This window comes from Lithobates pipiens, unplaced genomic scaffold, assembly GCF_037356315.1.
Source record: "Lithobates pipiens isolate NorthernLeopardFrog02 unplaced genomic scaffold, aLitPip1_a1.2 Scaffold_13, whole genome shotgun sequence".
NCBI lineage: Eukaryota > Metazoa > Chordata > Amphibia > Anura > Ranidae > Lithobates > Lithobates pipiens.
In genome coordinates, this window is record NW_027507718.1 from 62,960,722 (window position 1) to 62,976,843 (window position 16,122).

General features: G+C 40.8%; 1 protein-coding gene across 1 annotated transcript in view; it reads left to right on the forward strand.

Annotated features, from left to right (window-relative positions):
* CAAP1 (caspase activity and apoptosis inhibitor 1) overlaps positions 1-16,122 on the forward strand; it is a 59,855-nt gene that overhangs the window by 26,226 nt on the left and 17,507 nt on the right. The window contains exons 5-6 of the mRNA XM_077475151.1: positions 3,620-3,689; positions 13,409-13,470. Coding sequence (XP_077331277.1) covers positions 3,620-3,689; positions 13,409-13,470 — 132 coding nt within the window. The remainder of the gene's footprint in view (positions 1-3,619; positions 3,690-13,408; positions 13,471-16,122) is intronic.

Genomic DNA, 16,122 nt, shown 5'->3' on the forward strand with positions numbered 1-16,122 from the left:
GGTGGTATTTAATCACCGCTGGGTTTATTTATTTATTTTTTTATTTTTTTATTTTTTTGCGATTATAATCGAAAAAAAAGCGACGATTTTGAAAAAAATAAAATACATTTTGCAAATAATTTTTTCTTCATAAATTTGGGCAAACATTTATACTGTTACATATATCTTTTGTAAAAAATAACCCAAATTGTTGGATATTATTTAGTCTGTGTGAAAGATATAGTGTCTGCAAGCTATGGTGCCAATCGCTTTAAATTGATCACACCTGATCACAATTGATGTACTCATTTCTTGAGACACTAAAAAGCCAGGAAAGTACAAATACCCCCCAAATGACCCATTTTTGGAAAGTAGACAGTGCAAGGTATTTAGTAAAAGGCATGATGAGTTTTTTGAAGTTGTCATTTTTTTCCCTCAATTCTTGGGAAAATTAATTAATTAATTTATTTATTTATTTATTTATTTTTTTGCACAAACCTGTCCTATATAACAGGTTATTTCTCACACAGCATATGGCTACTTGCAACTACACCCCAAAATACATTCTGCTTCTCCTCCTGAGTATGACGATACCACATTTGAGACTTTTTTACTGGCCACATACAGAGGCCCAACATGCAGGGAGCACCATCAGGTATTCTAGGAGCATAAATTAGACATATAATTTCACAATGACCTATCACACTTTGGAAGCCCTGGTGCACCAGCACAATGGAATTGCCTCCAAAATGACCCCATTTTGGAAAGCAAACAGCCCAACGTATAATCTGAGGCATGATGACTCTTTTGAACAGTTTATTTTTTTCCAGAAGTTTATGGAAAATGTGGAAAAAATAAACACTTTTTTTTTTTCTTTTTTTACACAAAGTTGGCCATTTCTAAGATATTACACATATAACACATAGTATGTACATTGGTCCAGGTAGAAGGCAGAGATGTTCCAGGCAGAAATACTGTCCATAGTCAGTAGAGGTAGCAGGCAGAGTATAGATCCAGGCAGCAGGAAGGGACCATCAAGCTTAGGCCCATGGGGACAGGGGTAGAGTCTTCTCCCACCTAAATCTCTTTGAAGCCTCTGGACACCAGACCCTGTTCTGGGAACACAGAAAACCCAAAACTTTTTCTCTGAATGCTATTCTGAAGCCCCTCACGTATGTGAGACCCCTGTGTACTGAAAGTAAAAGGGGCTAAAGATCAGTCCAAGTGGCAGGCAAACAACATGGTCGATTAACAGGCCGGATCAGTGCACAGGCCAAGTTGGGAGGGAAAATGCGGACAATAATTGCTGGTATCTCTTCTAACTCCTGCTCTGCTGCATACATGACATCTCTTTTGGCGTCTTCTAGATTCTGTGGGGTGAATGTTATAGGGAAAATGTTGCTCATGAAGTCGACTCACACTATCAGAGTGAATGCTTCCTGGGGGTCCTTGCTGGTAAATCAGGGCAGCGATAATGTCTTCAATATATTTAAGGTAGGTGATGAGTTGGTTTTCGGCTGATTTTTGATAGCAGACAAACAAATTGAACATGGCCATATAAAAAAAAATGAAATGCAACTTTTTTTATACCAGTAACGGGACTTTTGGGTTTATTTAAATATAGTTGTAGCATCTGGTCATTTAAATCCAGCCCCCCTTGAACTCATCGTTCTACAGTAGTTTACCTGTTGATCATCTCCTGCTCGTCAGTCAAGCCCACAGTCAGCCCCTTCTGGCTATTTAAACTGCCTGGTTTATTTCTTCAATGCCTTCACCTTGGTCAACATATCTGGAGACTCTCTTCTGTGTTCCTGTTGAAGACTTGCCTGGCTGATGTACCTTCTGGTTCCTGATCATGTCTGCTGTCTCTGACTATGCTGATCTCTGGCTTCCTGATTTCTTGGTTTGTTCTGACCACCGAACCCTGGCTATATTTTGACTGTTTCTCAGTTGTACCATTTTTACGATTTTGTTAAAAGATGTGATTTTTACTGCGTTTTCTGTCTTCCCCTGTTTCATGGTTCCTGACCGTTACTCCCATCAGAAATGCTGCGGTACAGTTTTGGGAGATTTCCCATGGATATATGGCATTGTAGATGATTACATCACTTTTTCTTGACGCAAGCCTGCACCATTCTTTATTGACGCAGTTTAAACACCTTTGCGCTGCTCGAACACAGATTTTACACATGATCTCTGAACTGTATAAGTTGGTGATTACTGAATCAGTCCATTCAAAGCCAGTCTTCATCATAGATTGGGATTGATCTTGCCCCTGTAGTACATCATCGACCAGAGCATGCTGGACTGATGATGTTGTAAGGGGGCAGGGTGACCCAATGACATAATTGAGTGGCCCCACCCCTTAGCTTGTTTAGCAGCTTGGGGTGGTGCAGCTATCATTCAGCGGGAGCCAAGTGCTGGTGCCGGACTGTTTGTTTATTTTTTCGGGTCAGCAGTCAGTGCGGCTGCTGACACAAACTTTGGGGGGCATTTGGGGGGTTATTTTTTTTCTTTGTCGGGGGCTTTGAACAAAGGACTTGTCAAAAACTGGCTGTGTTTTTTACTTAGCATTTTTTTTTTTTTTTGGTGAATGAGTAGGGATACGATGTACCCCATACTCATTCACATAGGTGGGGGCTGGGATCTGGGGGGCCCTCTCGTTGGGTAGCTTCCAGATTTCGATAAGCCCCGGCTCCCCCAAAGCCCCCCCTCCCCCATATTGAGGGCATATGGCCTGGTATAGTTCAGGGGCACTCATTCGTCTCTCCCTTTCCTGGCGGGCTGCATGCTCGGATAAGAGTCTGGTATGGATCACTCCACGCCATTTAAAAAAAAAAAAAAAATGACGTGAGGTTCCCCTTTAAAAAAAAAAAAGCGTGGGTCTGGTATGAATTATATATAATTTGCTATATCATATATATTTTTTTTATGCTGGCAATTGTTTTGTTTACATTCTGCTGGGAACCCCGCTAACAGAAGATATGTCATGGTTGGTAAAGATGTTGCCACTGTCCACTCCTTAACAAGCATCTTTACAAGGTTTCATGCAATATTTTAGTTACCGCTTTAATTGAGCCCTAATAGAGAGGAAACCTTCAGCATGTTCTTTCTCCAGTCTTTGTCAATTAGCGTTGTTAGACACTATCGGCGGTAATGTTTAAAATGTGTTTTTGTTATAGCAGCTAATTTATATTGTTTATTTCATCCTTGCATATTGCTTTAGAACCATGAACCTGCGTTCTATTTACGTTGAACCACTAAGCCCCATAGACATGGATGCCATACTATACTTCAAGCCCTGTAAATGCTGGCTCAACATCAGGGTAAAAGGATAAATACAGCCAAATGGGTCGGTTGACAGGAACACTTGATTCTTGGCTAAAACAAAAATTGCCAGCAGCCTCATTTTTCTTTTTGAAGTCGTTAATGCTGCCCACTAACTGGACTTCTATGCTTTGACAGCAGGAAACAACTGCTGTCAGCCGATTATGGCCTAGAAGTCCCTAGAGTTGGTTTTGGAACTGCATGTTGTAGCATGCATTGTCTGAGCACTCCCCTATTAACGGCTGCTCTTTGACACCATTTATTAATTACTGTTTCATTTTTTATTACAAAATGTTTTTTCTCTTTGTTTTAGGTGACCATGGAGTAGACTCTGCAGAAGAAGAGGAAGGATATACTCAATCCAGAGCAGGTCCTAGTAACCAGTGTGTATAAATTAATCTTTTCTGCCCTTTTATTGCATGTGTTTTTTTTGTTTTTTTTTTTCCGGTAGCTCCAACCCCCTGTTTTCTCCCCTTGTGCTATCTAGCACCACTATCACCTGCTTTGTCTATTTTCTCCATACACAGAAGTGCAGGCTTTTATTTTATTTTAGGGAGGCAGTTTAGCAAAGTGGATTGTTGACCCCTTAAAGTGCCTGCTGTCGGCCTACGGCATTATTCACTAAAGGTTTACTATAAAGCCTAAAAATCCAAACTGATACCAATCTCACAAGGGGATTAGCTTAAAACCATATTCTGTCCTGATCAACAGCTCTCTGTCTTTGCCAAGCTGGCATACAAAAGTAGAGCCCACGAATAGAGAAGAGCACTGGGAGGCTCTATTTAAATCATCACTATACAGCAGCAAGAAAGCCTTGGTCCTATGGCTCATGACTCATGCAACAGAGCTGTAGAGCAAAACGCATTTGGTATGATGCCCGGTGGGTATGGAGATGCTAGTCTGTGCACATCTTGCGGCATTTATGCATCCCTTGATCATCCAATCGAGGGCAAATACTGCTGCGCAAAATGTAAGAATGTTTCCCTGGAAGCCCAGGTTTTGAATCTAGGGAAGCAACTGTCAAGACTGAGATGACTCCACAAACTAAAGGAGATTTGGGATCGTACCCAGCAGGTGTCGGCAGGGGCCAGCACAGAGGCGGGTGGAAGCAAAGAGGTGGAGGCACTAGATCAGAGTAGATGGGTGACAGGAAGGGTAGAGGGGAAAGAGTCAGGGAGGCTGGTCCTGGGCTGGAACATCCCAAAAAGGAATACCTTAAAGCGTGATATTGGGGAAACCAGTCAGGGACCAGTATTGCTGAAGCAGAGTGACGCCCCTAGCTCCCAGGGGAAAAACTCCTCCAGTGAGGGCAGGGGTAAAGCCGAGAGTAAGGAAAGACAAATTCTAGTGGTAGGGGACACAATTATTTGAAGAACAGAGAGGGTAATATGTCAAAGACCTGAAGCGCCATACTCTGTTTACTCGGGTTTGGCACATCACGGATCTGGTGGACAGGTTACTGGAAGGGGCTGGGGAAGACCTAGCTGTCATGGTGCACATTGGCACCAATGACAAAGTCAGAGGAAGATGGAGTGTCCTAAAAAATGATTTTAGGGACTTAGGAGCTAAATTGAGGAATAGGACCTCCAAGTTAGTATTCCCAGAAATACCTTAAACCACACCAGAAAGGCAGCAGGAGACTAGGGAAGTTATCAAGTGACTGAGGAGCTGGTGTAGAAAGGAGGGGTTTGGGTTCCTGGAGAACTGGGCCGACTTCTCAGTCAGTTACCGACTCTTTAGCAGGGACGGACTACACCTAAATGGGGAGGGTGCAGCTCAGCTGGGAGAGAAGATGGCTGAAAAGTTAGAGGGACTTTTAAACTAGACGACGGGGGGGGGTCCAGATGTAGAGATAGCCAGGGTGGAACTAATTTCAGAGGGTAGTATTGGGGGCATCAGTGGTAGGTTGACTAAAGTACCTAAACCCAGGGTAAGTAAATTAACAAATCCAAATTGCAGCCTCGGAACAACCAACAAGGAGATAGTATACGACTAGACAAAACTACAAGACTTTTTCACTAATGCCAGGCATCTGGCTGACAAGATGGGAGAATTACAGCTGCTGTTGTATGAAGAGGATATAGAATTTGTGGGAATTTCAGAGACTTGGTTCAACAGCACTCATGATTGGCTGGCAACCATTCAAAGGTATTCCCTATATCACAGAGATAGGGAGGGTAAAAAAGGAGGAGGGGTATATGCCTGTATATCAAGAATGATGTACAAGTTAATGTGAGGGATGACATCATTAATGGAGCAAGGGAGGAGGTGGAATCCTTATGGGTAATCCTTCAAAGGGAGGAAACCAAGGGCAAAGTAATACAGGGAGTATAATATAGGCCCCCTAACCAGAGGGAGACGGACCTCTTATCACAGTATGGAATGGCAGCAAGGATGGGAAGTGTCATTATAATAGGGTATTTTAATTATCCAGACATTGACTAAGTGGAAGGAACTGCACATTCATCTAAGTCTCGCCATTTCCGAAATGTCTTACAGAACAATTTCATGGGTCAGATGGTAAATGCACCAACAAGAAACAAAGCGTTAGTAGAACTACTGATTACTAACAATACAGACCTGATCGCAGATGTGGAAATATAGGGCAGTTTAGGAAAGCGCGACCACAGGCCAATTAGTTTCAGTATAAATTGCACAAATGGGAAACACAAGGGTTATGCAAAGACACTGAACTTCAAAAGAGCTAATGGGATCAAATCCTAAGAACAAAGAACACAAATTTAAAAGAGCTAACAAAAGTCCTGGGTGACTTAAGGCTAATGTAAAAATGCATATAAAAGCAAAGGAGAAGGCCTTCATAAAATACAAGGCTGAGGGGTCATCGTCAGCATTCAAACTTACAAAGAATGCAATAAGAAATGTAAGCCCTTGTACACACGGCCGGAGATTCCGTCAGAATGTGTCCGATCGGAGTGGTTTGTCGGATATTCCGACTGTGTGTGGTATGCATCGGACTGTTTCCATCAGACCAAATTTTCCAACTTGCTGGAAATATTTTCCGACAAACTGCTCCGATCGGACATACTCCGATCATGTGTAGAGAATTCCGATCGGACAAAGTGCCACGCATGCTCAGATCAAATTCCTACATCAAAGCTATTGGCTACTAGCCTGAACGTAGTCCCATTGTAACGAAATTACGTCATCACGTTCTGAAAGATCGGATTTTCCGACAACTTTGTCAGACCGTGTGTATGCAACAGTTTCGGACAAGATCCATCGGACAAAATCCGACGGATTTGGTTGTCGGAATCTCCGACCGTGTGTACAAGGGCTTAGGGTGCAATCTGGGCAGCTAAGATAGAATACGAAAGGCACGTAGTGTAGGAGAGTTTGGAAAAAAAAAATTCTCTAAGTATATAAATAGTAAGAAAGGAAGGTCAGAACATATTGGCCCCATAAAGGATGATGAAGGGAATCTGGTTACTAAAGACAGAGAGATGGCAAAGGTTTTGAATTTATTCTTCTCCTTCACAGTCTTCATGAGGGAAAGGGGGGGATTCAGTAACCAAGAATGCAATGTTTATCCTCGTAAAGCATCACAGGAAGCATCCTCATGGCTGACAGAGAAAATAGACTTTAAAAACTTGACATTAATGAGGCACCGGGACCAGATGGCTTACACCCAAGGGTCCTTAAGGAACTCGGTCAAGTGATTGCCAGACCATTGTTCCTAATTTTTATTAACAATCTACTGACTGTAAGGGTACTAGCTGATTGGAGAAAAGCCAATGTAGCACCACTATTTAAAAAAGGGCCAAGATCTATCCCTGGGAACTACAAGCCAGTTAGGCTAACCTCAATAGTTTGCAAGCTCTTAGAGGGGTTGATAAGGGACTACAAGATTTTAGTAATAAAAACTGTATTATTATCTGTAATCAGCATGGATTCATGAAGAATCGTTCTTGCCAAACCAACCTGTTAACCTTCTATGAGGAGGTGAGTTGCCATCTAGATAAAGGAAGGCCTGTAGTTGTGGTGTAGCTGGATTTTGCAAAGGCATTTGATACAGTTCCACATAAACATTTTACTGTACAAACTAAGGTCTGTCGGTATGGAGTCCAGAGGGTGGTGATAAATGGGGAGTACTTGGAATGTTCTGGTGTAGAAAGCAGGGTTCCCCAGGGTTGTGTCCTGGGACCAATCCTATTTAAAGTGGTTGTAAACACTTACAGACCACTTTTTGCTACAGGTAAGCCTATAAGGCTTACCGGTAGCTACCCAGGATCTCCTAAACTGTGCAGGTTTAGGAGATACCTCCTTATAGGCTTACCTATAGGTACAAATAACAAGGGAAAGTTTACTTCTTCTTCAAGGCTTTCTTGCAGGTATAATGTACTGATTTAAAAAAAGAAGTCTCCCAGTGCTCTACTCCAATCGTGTACCCTTACTCTGTTCTCTGCATGGGGTTTTTCATCCCTAAAACATTGAAGGATCCAGGTACAAACTCGGTTTACTGTTTTTACTGCCCTGTTTTTTTTTTTCGAATTGCATAATTGAATGGATCAGATGACTGGATTGTGTGGTTACATTAAGAATACCTTCATTCACAGACCAATTTCTTTTCTTAACTTTTTGAGCTAGCACCATCTGTCTTTTTTTTCTGTGCCCCTTTCCCCTCTTTGTAATTTTTCATCCTTCTTTTTTTTTTTTTTTTTTTTTTCTTCTGTGGTCCGTTCCAATCTATGGTTTCAATCTATGGACTGGACATATTGGTGACAACACCACATCTTTTAGAGTTTACAGCCCAAGATGACATTGAATAGTAGAAATATTCCCCCAAAATGACAATGCTGTGAAGAATCTCAATAGGTATCCTAAGAGGAATTTTAGTATGTTCAAAGGTCTAGGTGTGTGCTGTTGGACTAAAGGTTCCCTCCTTTATTTTACCCAAGAAGCAACCTATTTTATAGCCAATGTTGCCTTTCTAGCTTATGTGTTTATTTTTTTATGTTTTTTATACTAGCGATGACTATCTTTTATGGTACTATTACTCTGCACTGTTTTCATCTGACGCTAGATGGCTCTAGAAGACTTTCTTTGAGTAGTATCTGTTTATTCTGCTATGCTGTAAATTATAGGCCTACAGCAAGCTTTAAAGTATAGAATAGTGTGCAGAAAATAACACTCCAGGGACCTGAAAGGCAGATGGTCATGTTTCCCCTATTCCATCTCAGTTTGTGTGCAAGTAATAACATCTTGTACAAGTTATTGCCTATTTTTCCTGTTACAGAAATGATGGTCCTTGTAATGGCGAAGCTAAGAAGTGTTTGTTGGAAAAAGGCGCGCTACATATTACTGCCTCAGAAGCTCCACTCAAAGCAGACACCAAGAAAATGCAACGTATTATAAAAAATTGAGCAGTGCAGATACTATGAATTAATTTAAAATCCTATATAATATTTAGCAAATGATAAAAACATTCTACAGCCATATAACCAACTCTTCAAATCTCCAGAGCCTTTAATGCTTTTACTGCAGCACTGCATTGTGCATGCTGTACTACCTAGCTCCTTTTTTTTTTTTTTTTTTTTTTAAGGCTTTTGTCAAAATATGCTTCTTGCTAGCAGCAATAAAGGTTGATGGTTTCCCCTGTGTCATGGATAGAGTTGCCACCTCATTCCTTTAAACCTGAACACATATTAATTACACAGGTTCTGTGGCTCATTAAGGTGGTAATTAAACTCAGTGCCTTATTTGCATTTAATTAGCCTCAGAACCTGTATAATTCAAAGGTGTTTGGGTTTAAAGGGATGAGGTGGCAACCCTAGTCATGGATTGTAGACTACCTGACAGGAAGACCACAGTATGTGCGTTTGCAAGCCTGTGTGTCAGATAGGGTGATCAGTAATATTGGGTTTCCACAAGGGACAGTGCTCTCTCCCTTTCTTTTTAATGTCTACACCACTGATTTCAGCTACCAGTCTTGCCATCTTCAGAAGTTTTCTGATGACTCTGCGGTAGTGGGATGTATCTGGGATGGGGAAGAGGCTGAGCATAGGACTGTGGTGGAGAACTTTGTCACATGGTGTGAGGTTAATCATTGGTATCTAAATGTGACAAAGACAAAGGAGCTGGTTGTAGATTTCAGAAAGAGGAAGCCACCAATGACCCCAATCTCCAGCCGAGTGGATGTGGAGGTAGTAGAGATTTAAAGGTATCTTGGGGTGCATATAGATAATAAGCTGGACTGTAGCAAGAACACTGAGGTGCTCTATAGGAAGGACCAGAGGAGACTGGAGTCCTTTAACATCTGCTGGACGATACTGAAGATGTTTTATGAGTCTGTGGAGGCCACAGCAGGCAGGCTTAGGGTGTCCGACACCAACAGACTCGACAAACTGAGTCACAAGGCCAGTGATGTTGTTGGATTGAAATTGGAGTCTTTTACAACGGTGTTATAGAGGAGAATGCTATTCAAGTTATGTTCTATCTTGGACTACTCCTCCCACCCATTCCACAATACACTGGTCAGTCTGCGGAGTACCATCAGTGACAGATTGTTACACCCACAATGCGATGCAGGAAATCCTTTTTGCCTGTGACAATCAAGATATAGAATTCTTTTCTGTGAAGGCGGGAGGTTAAGATTTAATTCTGGTTGTTTATGATCAGGATTTTGTGTTGTTTTTATAGTATGTTGGTATTGTGTTGGTTATTATCTGGGATGGTGTTAGAGAAAGTGGTGTGTTATTTGCATTTGGTAGTTTGCCTGTTATTTCAATCTGTGTTATTTATTCTATGTTGTATTTTAATTGTATGAATGTTTTTTTGGGGAATTTTAATTTTGTTATTTGATAATGGCTGTTAATTTTGGTGTGTTTATGCATCTTGTTCAGTCTATTGTTGTGATCTTGTGTTGTCTTTAAGTGTCTGTGTTGTAACAATTCCCCAATTTCCCTTTGGGATTAATAAAGTATTCTGTATTTTGTATACGAACTTGCAGTGCATTCGTTTTCTTTAGACTGGCTATTTCACTTGCTTAGACTTCTGTTAGCCATAGTCGACTATTGTAGTCCTTTGGTAGTGTTGCTTTTGTGTGATTCTATAACATCTTTGGTACTGTTTACAATCTGATACCTAACCGCACATATCCATGTCACACTGAGCAGCAGCCTTCTACTAGAAAAACCCTAAAACCTAACAAAAAACAATATGCTTCCCTCTCAGAGAATGAATGTCAAGGGCCTTTCTACAGTTCTCGGGTTAATGGTAACCGTGAGATGAAAATCGTCTTATATCATCATATATCTTAAGAGGAATTTGAGTATAAAAGATGATGATGAAAGTGGAGAAAACTGGATCTACAGTATATTTTGTGTGTGTGTGTGTGTGTGTGTGTGTGTGTGTGTGTGTGTGTGTGTGTGTGTATATATTATTTTGATTCAAAAATATACACCGCAAGAGCTTGCGCAACACTTTACATTTAGTTCCATTGGTATGATGTGGATCTCTTCTTTCTTCCTTCCTTCTTCCTCCTTCCTTCTTCTTTCCTCCTTCCTTCTTCCTCCTTCCTCCTTCCTTCTTCTTCTTTCTTCTTCTTCGTTACAATACAATTTGGTACAAGAGGAATCAGAGGGCCCTGCTCATTAGAACTTTCAATCTATAATTTGCTGATGATGATGAAAGTGGAGAAAACTTGATCTACAGTATATTTTGGTGTGTGTGTATATATTATTTTGATTAAAAAATATACACTGCAAGAGCTTGCGCAACACTTTACATTTAGTTCTATTGGTATAAATATGTGCCTTTGCTTAGGATAACCTCCGCCCGTTAACCACGCAAATAAAAGGCGCTTAGCATTAAAGAATATGCTTTCTACCTGGGAGTTGTGGAATTTTAAGCAGCTGTTCTAAAAGGTATTAAATCAATAAAACCACTAAAAAACATTAAACAAAAATCTGCAAGGTGGATGGATAAATCAATTCACCCGTAGAAAAAACAGCGCATAATACTCAATAGAAAAAAAGAAAATTATATGCAAATTGTGCTAGTGCAACCTATTGTTCTATGGAAAGAATATTTCTATCTTCCCAAATGTAGCCATACAATCACAATATTGTCCATGAACACTGTCCATATATCTAAATTGTACTGAGTACGTAGGATAGTTACAGGGAACAAGTTGAAACAGGATATCTATTTCAGTCCATCAACAGACCATAAAATTGAAGGCTAAAACTAAAACAAAATGTCCTGGTATAAATCAAGAGGAGTGTACGATGCAATCCTTCCTTAACATGAAAAAACAGTGATCCCGAATTTGCTGGGGTACAATCTCAAGACTGAAGTGACCCCCCCTTAGTAATGCTCTTACCAGATATGCCTGGTTACATAGGCTCTTCGAAAATAATCCTCATCCGCTCGATTTCATCCGGTTCATCTGTGCTAGGTAATACACGGTCGGATGTGCTTGGTTACACGGGCTCTCAGATGTTACTCATCAGCTGGATCCCATCCACTGCATACACGGTCGGATGTGCTTGGTTACACGGGCTCTCGGATTTTACTCATCGGCTGGATCCCATCCACTGCATAAGTGCCAGGTGATTCAAGATCTTTTTTTCTTTTTTTATAAGTGATCACATAATCTCTGTTCCCAGCTGCACAAGACCTGCCAGAGGAGAAACTCACTTATAATCACTAAATCACATAATAATCACATAATCAGAAAATCACTTATAAAAAAAGAAAAAAAGATCTTGAATCACCTGGCACTTATGCAGTGGATGGGATCCAGCCGATGAGTAAAATCCGAGAGCCCGTGTAACCAAGCACATCCGACCGTGTATGCAGTGGATGGGATCCAGCTGATGAGTAACATCTGAGAGCCCGTGTAACCAAGCACATCCGACCGTGTATTACCTAGCACAGATGAACCGGATGAAATCGAGCGGATGAGGATTATTTTCGAAGAGCCTATGTAACCAGGCATATCTGGTAAGAGCATTACTAAGGGGGGGTCACTTCAGTCTTGAGATTGTACCCCAGCAAATTCGGGATCACTGTTTTTTCATGTTAAGGAAGGATTGCATCGTACACTCCTCTTGATTTATACCAGGACATTTTGTTTTAGTTTTAGCCTTCAATTTTATGGTCTGTTGATGGACTGAAATAGATATCCTGTTTCAACTTGTTCCCTGTAACTATCCTACGTACTCAGTACAATTTAGATATATGGACAGTGTTCATGGACAATATTGTGATTGTATGGCTACATTTGGGAAGATAGAAATATTCTTTCCATAGAACAATAGGTTGCACTAGCACAATTTGCATATAATTTTCTTTTTTTCTATTGAGTATTATGCGCTGTTTTTTCTACGGGTGAATTGATTTATCCATCCACCTTGCAGATTTTTGTTTAAAGTTCTATTGGTATGATGTGGATCTCTTTTTTTCTTTCCTTCTTTCCTTCCTTCTTTCCTTCTTTCCTTCTTTCCTTCTTTCCTTCTTTCCTTCTTTCCTTCCTTCCTTCTTTCCTTCTTTCCTTCTTTCCTTCCTTCCTTCCTTCCTTCCTTCCTTCCTTCCTTCCTTCCTTCCTTCCTTCCTTCCTTCCTTCCTTCTTCGGTACAAGAGGAATCGGAGGGCCCTGCTCATTAGAGCTTTCAATCTATAATTTCCTAAGTGAAAAACAAGGAAAAAAGACAGGATACAAATTAAGATTATTTTTAAATCTTACATTGAACATCATACAAAACTTCTTTTTTTTTTTTTTTTTTTTTGATAGTGTGGGGTTGGGTAACTGCTATTTGCTCCCCTTTGAGGCATTTCCCTTCACTTTCTATCCAGATGGACAGATCGGATACTTTTTTTGAAAGTCTACCTAGCAAAAATGACAGAGAAAAAGGGGGTCCTAGAAAACCATTTAGCCGACAGTGAACTGTGCTTATTAATGTAAAATGTAGATAACCTAGCTTTTTACATTGCCCATTTTGTATTGTGCGGGTGCATGTGCAAATTTGCCAGCACACATCTTTTCATTAATTCTAAAAAAAGGATTCAGTGTATACAGTACAGTATGGTGTACATTTAGTACATATTGTGTGATATTTATCAAGTACATATTCTTTTACAGACATGATAACGATTTAACATCTTCCTTAAGAGACAGTGTGGACGACATGGATACAAAAGCTGGTACGTGGAGCTACTTTATTGGTTTATTATGTGCGTGTATGAGCAGAAAAGAACATAGTTTCAGATTAGAATGTAAACAGGGGTCCAAAGATGGCATTTGTTCACTTATTTTAAAGTATTTTACCCACTTCAATATTGGGCACTTTTACCCCCTTTCTGCCCAGGCCAATTTTCAGCTTTCAGCACTGTCACATTTTAAATGACAATTGCACAGTCACATTTTTCTTAGTTTGTTATAAACGTTTGTGAATAAATAATTGTTCTTCCTAAATTTAGGCCAAAATGTATTCTGCTACATTTCCTTGGTGAAAATGAGTCCACAAACTATGGGATATATGGCCCCATCTCATTTCTTGAGGCCCAAAAAATGTCAGGATAGTAAAAATACCCCCCCCCCCCAAATGAAACCTTTTTGGAAAGTAGACAGTCCAAGGTATTTAGTAAGAGGCATGCATGTTTTTTAAAGTTGTAATTTTTTTTGTCAGAATTTTTGGGAAAAATAAGGAAATGTAAAAATGTATTCTTTTGGCTCTTTTGTTTATGATTTTTTTTTTCAACACACTGTGAACAGAGCAATATAATGTTACCATAGGAACAATGTAATACTTTGGGGAAGGGATCAGGATTTTTAATTTATTTTTTTTACACATTATGATTGCTTATAGCAGTGAATTTAATTGCTATAAGCAAGAATTTTAGGAAATTAAATCAGTTTATTCAGTTTGTTTTGTTGTGATTGGCCTTGTCTGTACCATGGGATCACTGTGACCAAACACAGGAAACAACAAGATTGTAACAATAAATGGCATGACTTAAAGGGGTTGTAAAGTAAAAAATTTTATTTTTTTAAAATAACAAACATGTCATACTTACCTCCACTGTGCAGCTCATTTTGCACAGAGTGGCCCCGAACCTGCTCTTCTGGGGTCCCTCGGCGGCTGTCTCTGCTTCCTCCCGCAGGTGCTTCTCACGTTAATGCGAGCTCCCTCGCATTGGTGAGAAGCACTGCGGGCGCGCTCCCGTGATACAGCCGGCGGCTATAGCCGCTTGCTGTATCACAAGGCCCCGCCCCCCGGCGCGCTGCGTCATTGGATGTGATTGACAGCAGCGCGAGCCAATGGCTGCGCTGCTTTCAATCCATCCACTCCAGCCAATCAGCGGCCAGGCTGAGCGGCGAAGAGGACGGCGGGGGCGAGCGCGGGATTTTCGAGGGGTCAGGTAAGTAAAACGGGGGGACTGGGGGTGCCGGCAGTGTGAGATGTTTTTTCACCTTAATGCATAGAATGCATTAAGGTGAAAAAACATTTACCTTTACAACCCCTTTAAAGTCTATCATTATTTACAATTGTCATGCGATCTGCTGTGATTGGTCACAAGGCTCACATGGTCCCGGCAGCGGGCCGATACACTGACAGCTGGTGACAGATTGCGCCCGCAGGCCCGTGGCCCATTCTGGGAGGATGTCATGACATCTACCCGGAATGGCGAAAGTCCCACTCGGCTGTCAAATTGCTATAGGCTGCGAGGAAACTGGTTACATAGCACCATTAGACCCCTTTCACACTGTCATTTTGCCAGCGCTATTGCGCTAAAAATAGCGCCTGCAAACCGACCTGAAACAGCCACTGCTGTCTCTCCAATGTGAAAGCTGAGGGCTTTCATTCTGGAGCGGTGCGCTAGCAGGATGGTAAAAGTCCTGCTAGCAGCATCTTTGGAGCGGAGAAGGAGGGGTGTATACACTGCTCCTTCACTGCTCCTGCCCATTGAAATCAATGGGGCAGCACGGCTAAAGCTCCACTAAAAATAGCAGCGCTTTACCCCTAACGCACCTCCTTCCCCAGTCTGGAAGGGGCCTTATATCCTGGGGCAGAAGCAACTCTTAAGGCCTGTACACACGATCTGAATTTTTGACAGCAAACATGCAAATTGGCTGTTTTGGAGAAGCATCCGACCCTGTGTACGCTCCATCGGACAAACTTTTCCGGTTTTCATCGGACTTTTGTTGGCTATGCAAACGGACAAACTTTTTGACAACATAAGCCCGATGGAGCAAAGTACGATTGTGTGTACACAAAACCATCTGACTTTTGTACAAAGTACAAACACGCATGCTCAGAACCAATGCAAAAGATCAGACAACGTATGTATGTAATACAAACTTACAGCCAATGCCCTTTGTACAAAAGTCCACGGGAAAGTTTGTACAAAGTCCGATCATGTGTATGGGGCTTTACTTTTACTGACTTGCAGGCTTGACAGCAATGTGTTTTAAGTTCTTGTCTTTTTATAATTTTCCCTGTATACCCTTCACTTTTATTCCCCATCCATTCAATAAGGAACTTTATTGCTCTGTTTTTTGTGAGATGTTTCTTGGACTTGTATGTGCTCCAGTTAGTCGTTCTTTTGCATGTGCAGTTAAACATAACTTTTTAAAAAGCTTTTCTACGTTATGTTTAGTAGGTTATTTGAAAACTGATACTGAAATGCAGGAAATTTTGACAAAGAGCTGCATACAAGCACTCAAGAAGAAATTCTTTATTATATTCAATTCTTATTACAATAAAAAAAGACATATAGACATGGTATGTTAATAAACCCATTTGTAGGAGTATCTCTCATGTGTACAAGGTGGTATCAAAAAGTTTCGAGACT